The 17,093-nt window shown below is 41.0% G+C and overlaps 1 protein-coding gene across 5 annotated transcripts; it reads left to right on the forward strand.

Moving 5' to 3' along the window:
• The first annotated feature begins 2,598 nt into the window (after positions 1-2,598).
• On the forward strand, positions 2,599-16,513 carry LOC103723467 (ABC transporter C family member 14-like). Of its 5 annotated transcripts, XR_606633.4 has the most exons (14): positions 2,602-2,904; positions 3,501-3,601; positions 5,516-7,794; positions 9,401-9,721; positions 10,842-10,928; positions 11,490-12,119; positions 12,369-12,533; positions 12,678-12,972; positions 13,691-13,905; positions 14,149-14,454; positions 14,832-14,895; positions 15,468-15,707; positions 15,903-16,179; positions 16,282-16,513. XR_606633.4 is itself a non-coding variant. In XM_026800099.2 (13 exons), the coding sequence occupies exons 3-13, from the start codon at positions 5,686-5,688 to the stop codon at positions 16,001-16,003; spliced, it is 4,533 nt and encodes a 1,510-aa protein (XP_026655900.2). In that variant the 5' UTR covers positions 2,602-2,904; positions 3,488-3,601; positions 5,516-5,685; the 3' UTR covers positions 16,004-16,513. The 5 variants fall into 5 exon arrangements, 4 of the variants coding, with proteins under 4 accessions (XP_008812601.2, XP_026655900.2, XP_026655901.2 ...); XM_026800099.2 differs by having other exon boundaries at positions 3,488-3,601; positions 15,903-16,513; XM_026800100.2 differs by having other exon boundaries at positions 3,501-3,630; positions 15,903-16,513.
• The last annotated feature ends 580 nt before the right edge of the window (positions 16,514-17,093 follow it).

Here is a 17,093-nt window from a genome sequence, read left to right on the forward strand (position 1 = left end):
TGTAGGGGAGGTCCTGCGGAAAAATAGCTCGACGCCAGAATGATAAAAAGCTTAACACCTCTTATTTGACTTTTGAAATATTTTTAAATAGGAAAAAGATCAAAATAAAAAATGCATATATATATATATATATATATATATATATATATATATATATATATATATATATATATATATATATATATATATATATATATATATATATATATATATATATATATATGGACAATAACATGTTCGACGTGACGAACGAATCTGACCACGTCAATAAGCCAAGAGGCTGGACGTGGCAAATTGAAATTATGAGCGAGGAACCAATGCCGCTCCCAACAGCACGATTACGACGGCGGACCCTGCAACGACCATGGCCATTCCGTTGAAAGCCTTTCGACCAACCATTTCATCTCAACCCAACCACAACCGGCTAGGTGGTCCAATCCACACCAAAACTAAATCCGGGGCTTAATTATATAATTAGCAAGGTAACTCGTGTTTATATTTAATTGCACTAGGCTCTAATTAATATTTTCATATTATTAAGCAGAATGTGCAGGTTCCTCAATCTTTGTCTCTCATAAAAACAAAAAAAAAAGAAGCTAGGATGCTTTAGAGAAGGACAAGTCCCCAAGCAAAGCTTCACGGGCCACTGATCAAGATTCAAGAGTTTTCTTTATTAGTGGTGTAATAGATTTATTTGTTACGTAGATTTAGAAGACAGCAGATGCTGATTCCCAGCGGCAACTGGGGCCAATTTGACAAATAATAAATGAAGGACTTTAAAATAGAGAGCGAGTTAGGTGTGAATTGAGGCCTAAAACTGCACCACCCCCATCTCAGCAAATAATGGCAGCATACTCGGATCGTGTCCGGTTCTGGTTGTCTTGTTGCAGCCAAGGAAGCAGCATCATATCCCGGCATGTTAAAAGATTCGGTGGTAATTTAATGCAGGGTTTTCGGATTTACGGTTATGCGCATATTGCACCGCAGAATGATGTACAATACTTGATCAGTGACATCTCTATTAAGAGATAGGCGGCGGCCATCAAATGCTGCACAGCACTCTACGATAGAATTTACGCACTGCAGAGGATTTTGAATTGGGATTTTCAAGCCATGTTAAATAAATAGGCCATGCAAGGCTAAATTGTGAAACTAAGTGGCCTCTCTTATATGGCTTATAGTTTTACGATGTTCGCTGGAAAAAGTGGGGCACATTAACTCATAAAATTGTGCCCTTGTTGAAAGAAAAATGTTGAGCCATTTCCTTTAGCATGTTCATCGGTATTCTCTAACACGATAGATGAAGAGGAAGAATACTTTGCTACTAAATAGGGGAAATGCAACACAGTTAGTTAGGTGTAAACAAGAATGATATCCCATGCAATGCATGGTTCTTCAGAAATTTTTCTTTTAATTTTTCTGTATTTTGGAGAGGGGTTGAGTTATCTCCCTCCTATTCATTTAATAGGTTTAAAGATAGAGATAGGGATTCAAACTTTGTGAAATAACTATAAATTTATATTTTTATGCATGGCTTTAAATAGCTAATATTTTTATAAGATAATCTAAATTTATTTTTTTTCCTAAAATAATTAAGAAGAGTCCTACAAAATTTATTTTGAATTCTTTGCTTAAATATTTTTTTTATGTACATGAAGGAAAATATTCATGAAAGTTTCCTGATTTTTTTTTTGTGCATGGACTCTAAATAGCTAATAATTTTTTCTTAAAATAGCTAAAAAGAGTCCGACTCCAATTCAAAGTTACTTCAATTTTTTTCTTTTTTCTTTTCTTTTTGTTCTACGTGCATGGAATACCTCAATCTCCATTCTCCACTCAACTAGAATAAACTAGCAATCAAGAAAAAGAAGGCTTCAAGGCCAAATGCCATAAGCATATTGGCACCCTACACAGCATTACACATCAATCTTTTTAATTTAAATTACTCAACAATTAATACACAAGAGCCACTTTATACCATCTATTTTCTTTGTATTGCACCAATCCTTAATTGCCACAACAGCTGGTGAAATCTACGACAATACTCCAATTTTTTTCCTCATTTCAAGCAGATATAGCATTAGCCAGGCTATCTTTGAACAAATTCCATCAAATTAAGCTAGTAAACCGAAATGATGGAAACAAACTTATTCCTACTTTCTCTCCATTAAATCCATTCCCACTCCCTCAAATTGATTCAGAAGCTAGCAGTCAGCATAAAGAAATTATTTGGTAGATCAAGAATAAAATCATTCTTAGATCACATTGCAAGAAAAAAAAATACTAAAAATAAAATATGATTTCGTCCTAAATTTAGGATGGATTTGATCCATCTAATAATTTTGTGGTTTCAGATCCAGCCCGCGATATCACTAAAGCAGTCCAATGCCATTAAAACCCAATCATCCACCACTGCCGAACGATTGGTAGATCCCCGAGAGATTTAATTTTGAAAGCGACCTCAAGCCAATCGTCTCTATCTAAGTCACCGCCTCAGCCAAGTCTTCTCAGCTTTCACGCCTCCGGTCACAAAACAGTTACCTCACTGGGAGGTGACCCGATCTCGGGAGTCCCCCGGTTTATATAAACCGCGGGCAGCCTTCGCTCGCTCGCTCGCGCGCTTTCATTTCTTCTTCTTCTTTCTTCGGAGGCGGCTGCTCGTCGGCCGGCCGATCGCCCTCTCTTCGCCGGCGACGCTCCGTTCCTATCCGGCGGACGAGATAGAAGAGAAAAAGGGCGGGGTCGAATCTCCAAGAAACATCCAAGAATTAACCGAAGAATTCGATTTGGTGGCGCCGACGAGAGGACGGAGAAGAATCTCTTGGAGCCGTCGGAGAGCTCGCAGTCGATTCAAATTCGCTTCTCGATCCGATCTCTGTGTCGCCTCGCGCTTCTTCCTTCGAGGTAACTGGCCACGCTTAAAAAAGAACGTTTTTTTTTTCTTTCTTAAATGGTGAAATTTATCTATTTATTTATTTATCCAGTGCAATTAAATAAACGAGATTTTTTTTACATGAATATTCTTTTAAAAATTTTGATTTGCATGACCATCCTTTTAAAATATATACTCATAAAAAATTATTTTCGCACAAATATATTCTTCTATATTTATTTTAATTAAAAATAAAATAAAATTTTAAAATTATTTTTTTATATTTTATCGTGATTGTTTTACAATTTTTTTAATATATTCATTAAGAATATTTTAATTTTTTAATTTAAAATTATTAATTTTTTAACGGTGCTAAATGATTTAGTTACATATAAAAATAAAAATAAAAAATAAAATAGCAAAATAAGTATTTTATAAAAATATTTATATGAAAGTATTCATGCAAAATTTGATATTTAAAAATATTTATAAAAAAAATTAAATATTTTTTTTAAATTCTTGCAGTAGCTTGAAAAGATGAGATTTTAACGCCGGGGGGGGGGGTGGAATTACTGATAGGACCACTCTTTTTTTTCTTTTTGTTTTTTACGGTAGCACGCCATTGTAGGTGGAGATTGGTGGAAGAGGGGGTGCAGTTATTGAGACCTGGACCGGTGTTGTCGTCATGTGGTGGTTGGTTTGCGACCTTGAACTGCGGGCATCTAGAAGGTTCGTACGGTGGGAACCTCCTCGCTACGGTGGGAACTGATAAGTGTCTCATCTAAAATTAAAATTGTTTTATTTTTTTTTGTTTTCGTGGTTGGTAGGTTGCTTGCTAAGTTATTTATAAACCTATATATTTCCATGAACAATGAAATTATAATTCAATTTATTATTAGGAATTTGAATGAGAAATTCACTTGAGCGCTGAAGTTGCTGAAAATTATATTTATGTTTTATCCGACCATTCTATCACTACCCATACTAATAATAAGAATATGTTTTAAAGTATGTATATATTTATGCCATACTGATTTTGTGAGAACATTAATATTGAGTGATGTTTTTTTAGTCAAACTCTTTTGTTTGTAAATTTTTCTTTTTTCTTTTTATGCTATTTTTTTGTAAAAGTTTTTCTCTCGCATTACTACATATGAGACAATTCAGAGAGAAGAAAAACCAGTCAATGCATATTGTTTATAAAAATTTTATACATAATTATAGTCCAGATAGATCAATTATTGGTCGAGATTCTGCAAAAGAGACACTCCACTTTCGTTCTATCTATAATTTCATTTACATAAAGAACTTAGGTATAATTTTAATTTAATAATAAATGATAAATTAAGAGTATGTGTAGGTCACTATACACAAAAATATCAAATTTTTGTGTAGCTTGATGCAAAACTCTACTAAAAATAAATATAGTTTAGGCTCAAGGCTTGGCCCATGATCAACTCTACTTAGACATAAATGCTACGGTGGTGAGCAGCTTCCAATAATTTTCTTATATCTCATCGTTTTTTGTTTATATTAGGAAAGAAGTATAATTTATTAGAAAATTTATTATCATATCATTAAACTCTCAGTGCATACCTCACTTTACTTCTGAATTTGGTCATCTATATTGCAACCTAAATCCTTTTAAAAACTAGTAAAATGTTATATGTAATTGATATTTTCAAAAATAAATATATCCTTTTTGATACAAAGGCTGCATTCTTTCATAATTACCCCAAGCTTTCCTCTCCTCCTTAACATGGAAATATAAACAACTATTTCCAATGTGGGTATAAGTATTTCTTTTCGCACCATTCTACACCTCACAGAATTTGTTTCCAACCATCGCATTGTAGTCTATATCAAAGACGGTTCATAAGTAGAGTCGATCATAGGCTGGATCTCATGTCTAAATTATATTTATTTTCAGTCAGATTTCAGGCCTAATCTACTTTTAATTTATTTTGTTTTACCAAATCCAGCCCATTATCAGCTATATATTCACATCAATTTTACACGTCACATCTTATGAGCACGACAAACACCTAAATAACACAAAATTCTATCATGCGTCCGTCACATATGTTTGTCTCTAACTTTGCATGTGTGCGCTTATACTTTTCTTTTAAGATATCTAATTTGACATAATCTTCGCTCTTACTAATTATTATTATTTTCCATCTCCACTTTCCAAATATTAAGAAAATTGGTAGCCCCAAGCATTGAAATACCAAAACCCAGGAACAACCATACTTGGTGCACCCCATTCCCTCTTACTTGAACTCGGAGGTGCACTTGTATTTCAAGTTTGTTTCATATGAACCACTTGTTCCTCTCTCCATCTTTTTCTCCCTCACTCTCCCCCTCTCTTCTTTGCTCAGCAAGGATACCACCGTCTCTGCCTTGCTTTGATATAACAGTAGATGGACTGAAAGACTCCCAAACCCCACAAACCTAAAAGGCTCTCCTCCTTTTTCCCCTCCCCTCCCCTCCCTTCCTTCCGTCTTTAGGATATCTAAAGTTCCACGTATCTACACTTCATGCAATTATTGTCATACAACTACGCACCTACCCTCTTTCCATCACAAAAACAACTTACATGAGACCTCCTTTATGAGATTTCCATCTGTTTTTCCCTGTCAGGAGCTAAAGGAGAGAGATCATTGAAGTCAAGGAGAACGCCACAAGAAAGAAGCAGCAGCAAGGGAAAGCAAAGAAAGCTCTCTCTTTCCCTGTGTATATATGTATTATTCTCTAATTATTTCATTCGTAATTTTCCAACAACAAAAATAACGAAATAAGCTTCAAATCCCATGGCTGCTTCTCCTTCGTCCCCTTCTTGGTTCACCTCTCTCACGTGCAACCCCTACTCCTCTATCCATCAACCTGAGTCTCTTCTCCAATGGCTCCGCTTCATTTTCCTCTCCCCGTGCCCGCAGCGCCTCCTCTTCTCCGCCGTCGACGCTGTCTTCCTCCTCCTCCTCCTCGCCTTCGCCCTCCACAAGCTCTTCTCCCGCCTCATCCACCGCCGCCGCAGCGGGGAACCGGACTCCGATGCCCTGAAGCCTCTGCTGTCCGGGTCCCGGGTCGTTCTCCGGACTGACTTCCGATTCAAGCTCGCCCTCGCGATCTCCTCCTTCCTCGCCGTCTCCTTCGCCGTCCTCCTTGTCCTCGTCCTCACCTGCCTCCCCCGATCCCAGTGGCAGCTCGCCGAGGCCGCCTTCCTCCTCCTCCAATCCCTCTCCCACCTCGCCGCCGCCGCCGTCGTCGGCCACGAGAAGCGCTTCCAGGCCGCCGCCCACCCGGCCACCCTTCGCGTCTTCTGGGTCGCCACCGTGCTCCTCACCGCCCTCCTCTCCGCCTCCGCCGTCCTCCGCTTCGTTGCCACCGCCCCGATCTTTCCCGACGATGTCCTTTCCATCGTCGCCCTCGCCCTCTCCCTCCCCCTCCTCTTACTCGCCGTCTCCGGCTCCACCGGCGTCTCCGTCGACCACCTCCGCCCCCCCGACGAACCGCCGGCCCGGTCCGACCTGAACCACCCTGAACCGAATGTAACCCTGTACGCGACCGCCTCGATCCTCTCCCTCATTACGTGGAGCTGGATGAACCCTCTGATCTCCAAGGGCTACCGTTCGACGCTGAACCTGGCCGACGTGCCGTCCCTGGCACCGGACCACCGGGCGGAGCGGATGTACGAGCGGTTCCAGTCCAAGTGGCCCCAACCGGCGGTCCGGTCGGCTCACCCGGTCCGGACCACCCTCCTCCGCTGCTTCTGGCCCCACCTCCTCTTCACGGCCTCCCTCGCCGTCCTCAGGCTCTTCGTCATGTACATCGGCCCCACCCTCATCAACCGCTTCGTCGACTACACCTCCGGCCGGCGGTCCTCCCTCGCCGAGGGCTACTACCTCTGCGCCATCCTCCTGGCCGCCAAGTTCGTGGAGGTCCTGGCCTCCCACCAGTACAACTTCCACTCCACCAAGCTCGGCATGCTAATCCGCTCCACCCTCATCACCGCCCTCTACAACAAGGGTCTCCGCCTCTCGTGCTCCGCCCGCCAGTCCCACGGAGTCGGCATGATCGTCAACTACATGGCCGTCGACGCCCAGCAGCTCGCCGACATGATGCTCCAGATCCACTACATATGGCTGATGCCCCTCCAGGTGGGCACCGCCCTGGGCCTCCTCTACATTTACCTCGGCCCTTCCGTCACCTCCGCCGTCGTCGGCATCGCCGGCGTCATGCTCTTCGTCATCCTGGGCACCCGCCGCAACAACCGGTTCCAGTTCTCCCTCATGGGCATGCGGGACAAGCGCATGAAGGCCACCAATGAGATGCTCAACTACATGCGCGTCATCAAGTTCCAGGCCTGGGAGCGCCACTTCGAGGAACGAATCAAGCAGTTCCGGGAAGGGGAGTACGGCTGGCTGGCCAAGTTCATGTACTCCATCTCCGGGAACATCATCGTGATGTGGAGCGCGCCGGTGCTGATCGGGGCGCTGGTCTTCGCCACCTGTGTGGCGGTCGGCGTGCCGCTGGACTCCGGCTTGGTGTTCACCGCCACGTCCTTCTTCAGGATCCTCCAGGAGCCGATGCGGAACTTCCCGCAGGCGCTCATCTCGGTGTCACAGGCGACGGTGTCGCTGGATCGCCTCGACGCGTACATGACCAGCGGCGAGCTGGAGGACGGCGTGGTCCACCGCGTCGGCGGCGGCTGCGACGATGATGGGAGCGGCGCCGCGATCGAGGTGACGAATGGCGCGTTCGCGTGGGACGACGAGGCGGAGGTGAGCGACGCCGTGCTCAAGGGGATCCACATCAAGATCAGGCGCGGCGCGCTCGCGGCCGTCGTGGGGACCGTCGGATCCGGCAAGTCCTCCTTCCTCTCCTGCATTCTCGGGGAGATGCACAAGATCTCGGGCAAGGTACGTTCAATGTTCCTCTTTTTCTACTCATACATCTCTGGCCGTTCATTTATTTTAGACGTCCATGTGGTTAGGATCCGCCGCAACGTCATTAAACCGTGATAACGGACCGTTACGACCCGAACCCAATATAACGGCGGTGCAGGTGCTCCTGCACCGCGTTCGAGTAGGATTCTTTGGCTCACGTGTCAGGATTTCGTTTTTTAATTAAATGAAAGCGGGATCAACAACTCTGTGGCAAATCACGTCGAGTAATACTAAAGAGTTGAGTTCGTGGCACGTGGGATGGAGCACGTGTTAACTCGTAGCGTAGGTTGCCACGCCTTCGCACATGCCCTGGCTGACCCGTCCCTCTATCTCTCGCTCTCTTAGCCTAATTTTTCCTTTTCTTAAAAAAAAAGATTTTATTCTTCGGTGCGGCCATAGACTTTGACCGACCTAACAAGAGCTAAAAAAAATAAATAAATAAAAAACGAACGATTCATTCAGAAAATGCCGACGCATAGACCGCCCACCATTTTGAAAATTTTTTTTTGGACTCGTCCTGTATCTGTTTTTCACCTTCTTATTCTTTTTTTTTTTTTTTTTTTACTCCAATAGCAGTGCTCATACGAAATTAATATGAGCAGCCGGTATTAAAAAAAAAAAATTGCATAGAAGCCCTAGGCGGGATTCTGGTCTTCACATGCCAATGTTGAGGAAGAGAGAAAGCAGTATGGACAGCTGGTTCGGCACCCTCATAAAAATTATTATGCGTGCGGATTGAGGGGTGTATTGTTCATCGTGCATGGAACCAGGATTTTTTTTCCCCACATGCCACATTTGCGAGAAAAGAAAAAAAAAAAAAGGTTTAGGGTTGGCATGAACTTAGAAGAGATTGATAAGACTCATCAGATCCTGTTTCAATTGACCCTCGCATAGCTAACTGCACGCTCGCATGCTTTTTATAAGTGACAGCACACAGCTGGCAAAAAGGAAATGGTGACAGTAGCTAAACAAGGTGTTTTTTTTTTTCGCTAAACCAAACAAGGTGTTTTCATCTGGCTAGACTCGTCTCTAACTACCATCTAGAAGCAAAGCTACACAGTACAATTTTGACATCACCACACTAATTTTTTTTTTTTTTTTTCTTACAAAGGATGATTTATGCGATCTACTATAACTCCTGCTTTCCAACCCATAAAACTTTTTAGGAGTGATCGGCAGCATCCAATCCACAACCCCGTTAGCCTCTCTGTAAACATATTTGGCCTGAAAGACAAATATGTTAGGTTGCTATAGAATTTAAGAAAAGGGCAGACAATATTTCGTTGAATCGGGTGAATGGTTTGTGCAATATTTCGATATTTGTTAACATTTGTATGCTTCACCTATTCTTTTCAAGTTTTACATCGAGGCACGTTCATTCCCATTTTTGTAAGAATTATTGATAATTATACCATTCTCTTTTTAAGTATTTAAACAAATGTTAATGAACAAGGAACGAAGGATCTTGACTCGATTTAACTGTCATCATCACTAAAACCACTGCTATCGTATCATAGATGTAGTTAAAATACTGTGTCTGGCTTTCATTCTGATTCTCGTTCGCATATTATGGTGGCAGGTCAAGGTTTGTGGGAGCACAGCCTACGTATCACAGACGGCATGGATCCAAAATGGAACCATTCAAGAGAACATCTTGTTTGGGCAGCCAATGAATCAGGAGAAATACAAGGAAGTCATCCGGGTTTGCTGCTTGGAGAAGGACTTGGAAATGATGGAGTTTGGGGATCAGACTGAGATTGGGGAGAGAGGGATCAATCTCAGTGGCGGACAAAAGCAACGCATCCAGCTCGCCAGGGCTGTTTATCAGGATTGCGATATCTACCTCCTTGATGATGTCTTCAGTGCCGTTGATGCTCACACAGGCTCAGAGATCTTCAAGGTGACTTTCTTTCGGTTTTGGTCTCTGACACTTGCCAATTTAACTTATTGTTGCCCATGTTGGTAGGAAGACAAATTACATACAACTACATTATGTTTATTTCCCCTCCTTACTGGTTAAACATGGTGAACCCTAAGTGCAAAAGTGATAATTGAGGTTGATGTTCTACCCGTCCCTTTTGTAGCTGCACAAAATTGGATTTTTCATTCTATGAGGACCCCGTATGGGTGTGTTTAGTCTCACATCGGTTATTCGTTGGATAGATTTTGGGTACTTATACATAATCAAGGAACTCAAATAATACTTTCCAGCTAGTTTTTTTGGGTGAGATCCTAAATTGCTTCAAATGGTATCAGAGTGGGCCTTACCCATAAACTATGTAGACTAGGGGATTCTACAGTACAGATTCCTTGGGGCTGACTACAGGCCACTCGTGATGCTTGTGGACGTCAGAGCTTAAATGAAAAGAGTATGTGAGGACTCATGCAGGCATATGTTTAGTCCCACATCGGTTATTCGCTAGTTAGATTTTGAGTATTTAGATCAAGAAATCCAAATAATACCTTCTAGCTAGCTTTTTAGGTGATCTCCTAAGTTGTTGCACATTTATTTTTTGATCATTATGTCTCATTTGTTGTGTATCCATTCTCTTACCTTTCCTTTTGCTGCATTTGTTGAACAAATTGCTTTTTTGATCATTAATAACGGAGCCTAGCATGTGCAAAAAGAATCCCTTTGTCGAGAAAATCTGGTCATAAACCTAAAGATACGATCCAATACTTACTGTTTCTCCTTGGTTTTAAATGAAGGGCTTCAGGTTCTTTTTTTTTTCTTCTTCTTTTTTCTTTTCAATAATGCACGGCATTTGATTTGGAGGTTTCAGGCGGCCTGGGGAGGCTTTGGAGTCCAACATGCACTGACTCCTAGTACTCTTTATTTCTTAAAGACAGCGGTGCAGCATGCAAGCTTTCCCATTATAAAGAAGATGTCAATTTATGCATGAATTGAAATGCATGCTTGCTTGTTAATATAAATCTCTTCTGCAAAACCCAATAATATGTCATAAATACTGCTCTTTATATTCTAAAGTAGAATCATAACTTTGAGCTTATTGTTGTAGGAATGTGCAAGAGGTGCTCTCAAGGAGAAGACTATTGTGCTTGTAACACACCAAGTAGACTTCTTGCATAATGCCGACCTTATAATAGTAAGTGCTGTATCCCTTCCTCGAGCATTCTTGATTGTGAAAGTTGAGGTGAAGAAAATAGTTTCAGCTGCTGAAGAGAACAATTTCGGAATTTGTGTAGAAATTTTTGACTAATCATGTTCACTCATTTGCCTTTTTATGCTGCTGCTTTAAATTAGCTAGTAATATCCTCTTTTTGAAAAATGATTAGTTAATAACAGTATCTTAATTAGAACTTCCACAAGTTTGTCTTCATCTGTTTCCAGTGATGAAGTTTCAGCCACTATCTTTCCTGTATTTCTTTTCCTTTGCTCGGTTTCTTATATCTACTAGTTGTCAACATGATGAGAGTATTGCTGTGTAATCAAAAAAAAAAAAAAGTGTCAGACCGTCGGTAGATCTTTTTCCTATGTTATATTTTCAGTCTGTTTTTCATAAGCATGCTCCTTTTAAACTTGGCATATTTATCATATTTCTTCGTTCGCTAAATTAGCTAGTCCTTCCTCAACATTGATAATTTTTTGGCAATTAGCTAAACATTAAATTTTGTTTCCTCTCTAAATAATGAAAAAAACCACACAGGTCATGCGAGATGGGGCGATCGTACAATCTGGAAAATACAATGAATTACTAAATTCAGGCTCAGATTTTGCAGCACTTGTTGCTGCTCATGACAGTTCCATGGAACTTGTAGAACAGAGTGGTTCTACTGGTGAACACATAGAGCATCAGCCAAAGCCATCAGTACAACCTGCCACAAATCAGGAGCAATCTAATGGAGAGAGCGGTTCTGCGATCTCACCAAAGAAAGAAAAGGGCACTTCTAAACTGATAGAGGAGGAGGAAAGGGAGAGTGGTCATGTCAGCTGGAATGTGTACAAGTTATACATGACTGAGGCTTGGGGTTGGTGGGGAGTAGTGGCAGTATTGGCAGTTGCTTCTATGTGGCAAGCTTCGTTAATGGCAAGTGACTATTGGTTGGCATATGAAACGTCTGAAGAGAATGCAGCTTCATTCCGTCCATCCTTATTTATTCAAGTTTATGCCACTATAGCTGCAACTTCAGTTGTCCTTGTTGCAGCCAGGTCTTTTCTCGTAGCATACTTGGGGCTCAAAACTGCACAGATCTTTTTCAAGCAGATTCTCAACAGTATCCTGCATGCTCCAATGTCCTTCTTTGACACCACCCCTTCTGGAAGAATTCTTACCCGGGTAGGTCTCACTTTCTTCTGATATTTCTTTTGTTTTACACATGTTTAGTATATGCTTTCAGTTGGTTAGTGTCTGAGTCTCCATCATCTCATCTCTATCTTAGAAGATCAATAGCTTTACTTGCTCATTTCCTGAATTCTTTTGTGTATAGATGCCTGCTTCTTATAGATCAAAGGTCATTTTGTGTATTTCCACTGGTTGTTAGCTATTCATATGGATTTTTCTGACTGTTTTTCCTGTTCTTTCCAGGCATCATCCGATCAGACCAACATCGATCTTTTTCTTCCTTTCTTTGTAGGATTAACTGTTTCAATGTACATTACAGTGTTCAGCATCATTATAATTACATGTCAGGTTGCCTGGCCAACATTGATAGCCATATTGCCACTGGGATGGCTGAACATCTGGTACCGGGTATATTTCAGCCATTGGAATTCATGTCTTCTCCATTAAAATTTATCTTCCATTATGCTGGTCCATTTTAAAGCAAAGGCATGCTTTTATATGCAGGTTGTTTGGAAGTTAATTGTTTTTCTCTCTTTGCTGTCTTGGTTGCAGGGATATTATTTAGCAACATCTCGGGAGCTAACCCGTCTTGACTCGATCACAAAAGCACCAGTTATCCATCACTTCTCAGAGACAATTCAGGGTGTCACGACAATCCGGAGCTTCAGAAAGGTGGAAAGGTTTTCCCAGGAAAATTTGTATAGAGTCAATTCAAGCTTACGCATGGATTTTCACAACAATGGTTCCAATGAGTGGCTGGGATTCCGGCTGGAACTGATAGGAAGTTTTGTCCTCTGTATCTCTGCTTTGCTCATGGTCATGCTGCCTAGCAATTTTATAAAACCAGGTATCAACACAAAGTCATCGGTATCGCTAGGATCGATCGTTTTCATGTTCTTGGCCTTTAAAATCTAGCAAGCGCGTTCCTACTGTTTGTCGGTGTTAATCATAAGCTGCTGACATTGCCATTAGATGAACATATTTTTTGGGGAGAATGCCACTTTAGGTTCTTTGGGTAGCTTTAGGACCTCCATTTCATCTGCACCTAACAGCAGTCCAGTGAAATCTTGAAGGCCTCAGACGCATCGTCTTCCCTTTTATGGTTTTGCAGTATGGCACTGAATGTCTAAAATTCATGTTAATATAACATAATAGATACCATTAAGATGATATCAGGTATCATTGTTTAAACTCATGCAACTATGGAGCAATCCTCCTGAATTCCCCTACCTAGAAAGAGTCATGGGAAAGTAAGAAGGTTTGATGCAGGAGTTTGTTTTCATCTTACTTTAGCATAACAATCTAAAATAAAGACATTCTCTTGAGACATGACAATTCTGTCAGATGGGATTAAAATCAAGTATATCTTGCAAAAAACTACCATGCAACTCTTATCGGTATGTTGATTAGTAGAAAAGTCATGTGTTAATGCTTTTTCTTTTGAGGTCATGAACTGAAAATCCTGTTTCCCCTCCCAATGCACCTCATATATTCATTTTTTAAAGAATAATTGTTTTGAACTACCATGAAATCTGCAGGAGCTAATCTTTGTTTCTATGTTGCAGAGTTTGTTGGTCTATCTCTCTCCTATGGTCTCTCTCTCAACACTGTAGTGTTTTATGCCATATGGATTAGTTGCTTTATAGAGAATAGGATGGTTTCAGTAGAAAGGATAAAACAGTTCTGTAATATTCCTTCTGAGGCAGCTTGGGAGGTCAAAGACTGTCTAGTGTTGCCAAACTGGCCAACCAGAGGAGATGTCATCATCAAGGATTTAAAGGTTACTGAATAACTTTCTTTTATTCATGCAGTTAAAACCAAAAATCTTATGAACTTTCAGGTGGACTTTGAAGTTAATATGTTTTTTTTTGTGCAATACCAGTTCTAGTGTTGTTAGAGGAAAATCCCAGATAGCAATGCATATGAGGATGCATATTAGATCCAAGATAGCTTTTCCTTTGAAACGTTGCTCCCACTTGTTATTATTAGGTGTTAAATTGAGCTATGCCTTCTGTTTGTGCAGGTTAGATATCGATCAAACACTCCTTTAGTTCTTAAAGGGATTTCAATTAGGATTCATGGAGGAGAGAAGATAGGAATTGTGGGAAGGACTGGGAGTGGCAAGTCAACATTGATACAAGCTCTTTTCAGAATAGTAGAGCCTTCTGAGGGCCAGATAATCATAGATGGAGTAGACATTTGTACTTTGGGTCTTCATGATCTCAGGTCGCGCTTTGGAATTATTCCTCAAGAACCAGTTCTATTTGAAGGAACAATTCGGAGCAACATTGACCCAATTGGAAAGTATTCAGATGATGAGATATGGCAGGTATCAGTTATATAAAATCCAAACAACTGTATTCATGCTATTTGATTATGATAAGGCCTGATCTTCATTGCTGACCCCTTCTCGAACAGCTTAAGCTTTTACGGTCTAGCGATCGGTTAACACAGTATCAAAACCAAGAGTATTTTCTTCTTTTCTTCTCTTGAATTTTTCCCGGTCGAGTCATTCTAGACTTGTCTCGAGTAATTCTTGACTTGTTCGTGCCTTCATGTGTGTGTCCGGGCCACATGTGGAGGGGAAGGGGGTCGCTAAGGCTTGATATTCATTGTTGATCCCTTCCTTAACAGTTCAAGCTTTTGGTTTCTAGTGGTTAGCTGACAGTTTAAATGACAGTTGCCTCCCAATTTGCCTCTTTACAGGCCCTTGAGCGTTGCCAACTCAAAGATGCTGTTGCTTCAAAGCCTGATAAGCTTGATTCACTGGGTATCCCCTCTCTCTTATTAGTTGGTTTATTGTTTGACAAATTAAATATTCTTCACCTTTGCTATTGTCTTCTTCTACTTGTTAATATTAGAAGGTTGCTTCCTTTTTCTCAAAAAACAAAAAAAAAGGAAAGAAAGGAGAAGAAATTTGCTTCAATTGTTAAATAAACTTTGTATTTAGATGGAGTTACAGTCATTTGAGAATGCTGAATACCTGTCTTATGTCTTGTAAAGCTCAGAATTCCCACTTTTATATAGTTAAGCAGTACTACCACTGTTAGAAAGATTAAATTAGAAATATTTATGTCAGGAAATACGATTCTTGATTGGCTGTGTAGAACTTGATGAAACTGAACACTGGGCAATATAGTTTAATGGAATATGAAGCATTATGATGCGATGCAGACTAAGTCCATCTTGTATTTTAAGAAGAAAAAAATAGAAACTTGAAAAAGAGGAAGAAATTGGCTCATTCATTTGGTTAGCTTTGAATGTTCACCATCTCTGGCTTGCTCCATCCTTTATGGCATTCCCTCTTCCATACCTCATGCATTCTTACATTGACATTATCAGTGGTTGACAATGGAGAGAATTGGAGCGTTGGACAGAGGCAGCTTCTGTGCTTGGGACGGGTTATGTTGAAACGCAGTCGTATCTTGTTCATGGATGAGGCAACTGCTTCAGTGGATTCACAAACAGATGGTATGATTCAAAAGATCATTCGAGAAGACTTCGCGGCATGTACAATCATTAGCATTGCTCACAGGATACCCACAGTCATGGACTGCGACAGAGTTTTGGTTATAGATGCAGGTAATGTTCTTTTTTTCTTTGGTATAAAGAAAGTTCCCTCAAGGAGTCATAATAGTTTATGGATCTCACTTTAATTTAATGTAATGTTAAATGATTTTCTTCATTTCATCTATGACGTCGATACTTGAAGGAAAAGAGTGGATCGGTGAACATGAACTACAAATATAATAATTGATTTTTTTTACACCATGCCAGGATTAGCAAAGGAATTTGACAAACCAGCCAACTTGATCGAACGTCCATCCCTCTTCGGAGCTCTGGTTCAAGAGTATGCCAACCGCTCTTCTGATATATAGGTCACAAGTGTACCGAATTCTGCGAAAAATGAAGATATGGACCTGCCTCAGTCAAAAGAACAACAGAGGTGTGTAGGAATCCTAATGCACTGACAGGGCAGTAGCTGATGATGCTGGATCATAAAGAATATATATATATATATATATTTAAGAACAAGGGTGTGGAGCAATTGAAGGTATCTTATACCATGGTTGTTTGATACTTCATAAGTGGATGGCATTTCTTCAATCTCCATTACTAGATTTGAGCTGTGATTGACTGCTAAATTCTGATTCAGGAAACCATCTGCTAAAGTTCTCGATCACACGCATCAAATTTGAAGAATTGTATTTGTAACTGCTTTATGTTATGTATAGTGGGAGTAAGGCAGCAGAAAATTTTGCAGCGAACAAGCTCAGACTCGAAATAAAATTTCTTCATCACCTGTAGCAACTTTCTCTCTTTGTTTCTCATCTTGCATCAGATAAACTTTCAGATTTTGGTACGCATCATGTAGGATTTTATATCAATGGTTCTTCTCTTTGGTGCTTTTATGTGAAAATCTTTGCAACTTCTTACCTATTAGACTTCTGTGCCGAACAAGAGTGTTGTGTGCAAGTAGCCATACTCTTAGTCTTTTCATTAGGGGTCCTGACCAGAGCAGTTAGATTAGAATTGAGACCCATGAATGTGATAGGTCCCAGCCTGTGAAGGAGGAGAAGAGAACGGTGGAATAGAAATACTTTATTCAAGACCTCTCTTCGGGTGAGAGAAAACCCATGCAAGGAAATACTCTATTTCTGGTGAGAGTAACCTATGCTTCACACTAAAGAAAGAAAAGAAAATAATTCCACATATCTCCCCTGGATCCCCCCCTGGGGCCATCACTCATCAACGCCCTCGTCTCACGTCCACTCCGGAGTTCCTCGAACCCACGCTCCCCACGTGCAGTCCGGGCCATCACGCATCCTTGTTCCCCGTTCTGCATCCTCTCTTCCCTCGTCCACATGACATCCGAGCCATTGCTCATCACGCCCCACTCCCCACTCCCACGTCTGTGCTTTGGAGAACCCATGCATGACGGAGTCGTCGAGTTTCCTCCACTCCCAC

This window comes from Phoenix dactylifera, unplaced genomic scaffold (genome assembly GCF_009389715.1).
Source record: "Phoenix dactylifera cultivar Barhee BC4 unplaced genomic scaffold, palm_55x_up_171113_PBpolish2nd_filt_p 000796F, whole genome shotgun sequence".
Classification (NCBI taxonomy): domain Eukaryota; kingdom Viridiplantae; phylum Streptophyta; class Magnoliopsida; order Arecales; family Arecaceae; genus Phoenix; species Phoenix dactylifera.

What these genes read in the sequence shown, in the direction of transcription:
- LOC103723467 (XM_008814379.4), top strand. Translation starts at nt 5,686, where the DNA reads ATGGCTGCTTCTCCTTCGTCCCCTTCTTGGTTCACCTCTCTCACGTGC. An exon ending in GGCTGAACATCTGGTACCGG is followed by an intron (nt 12,534 to 12,677) that starts GTATATTTCAGC and finishes TCTTGGTTGCAG; the next exon opens with GGATATTATTTAGCAACATC. An exon ending in TCATCATCAAGGATTTAAAG is followed by an intron (nt 13,906 to 14,148) that starts GTTACTGAATAA and finishes CTGTTTGTGCAG; the next exon opens with GTTAGATATCGATCAAACAC.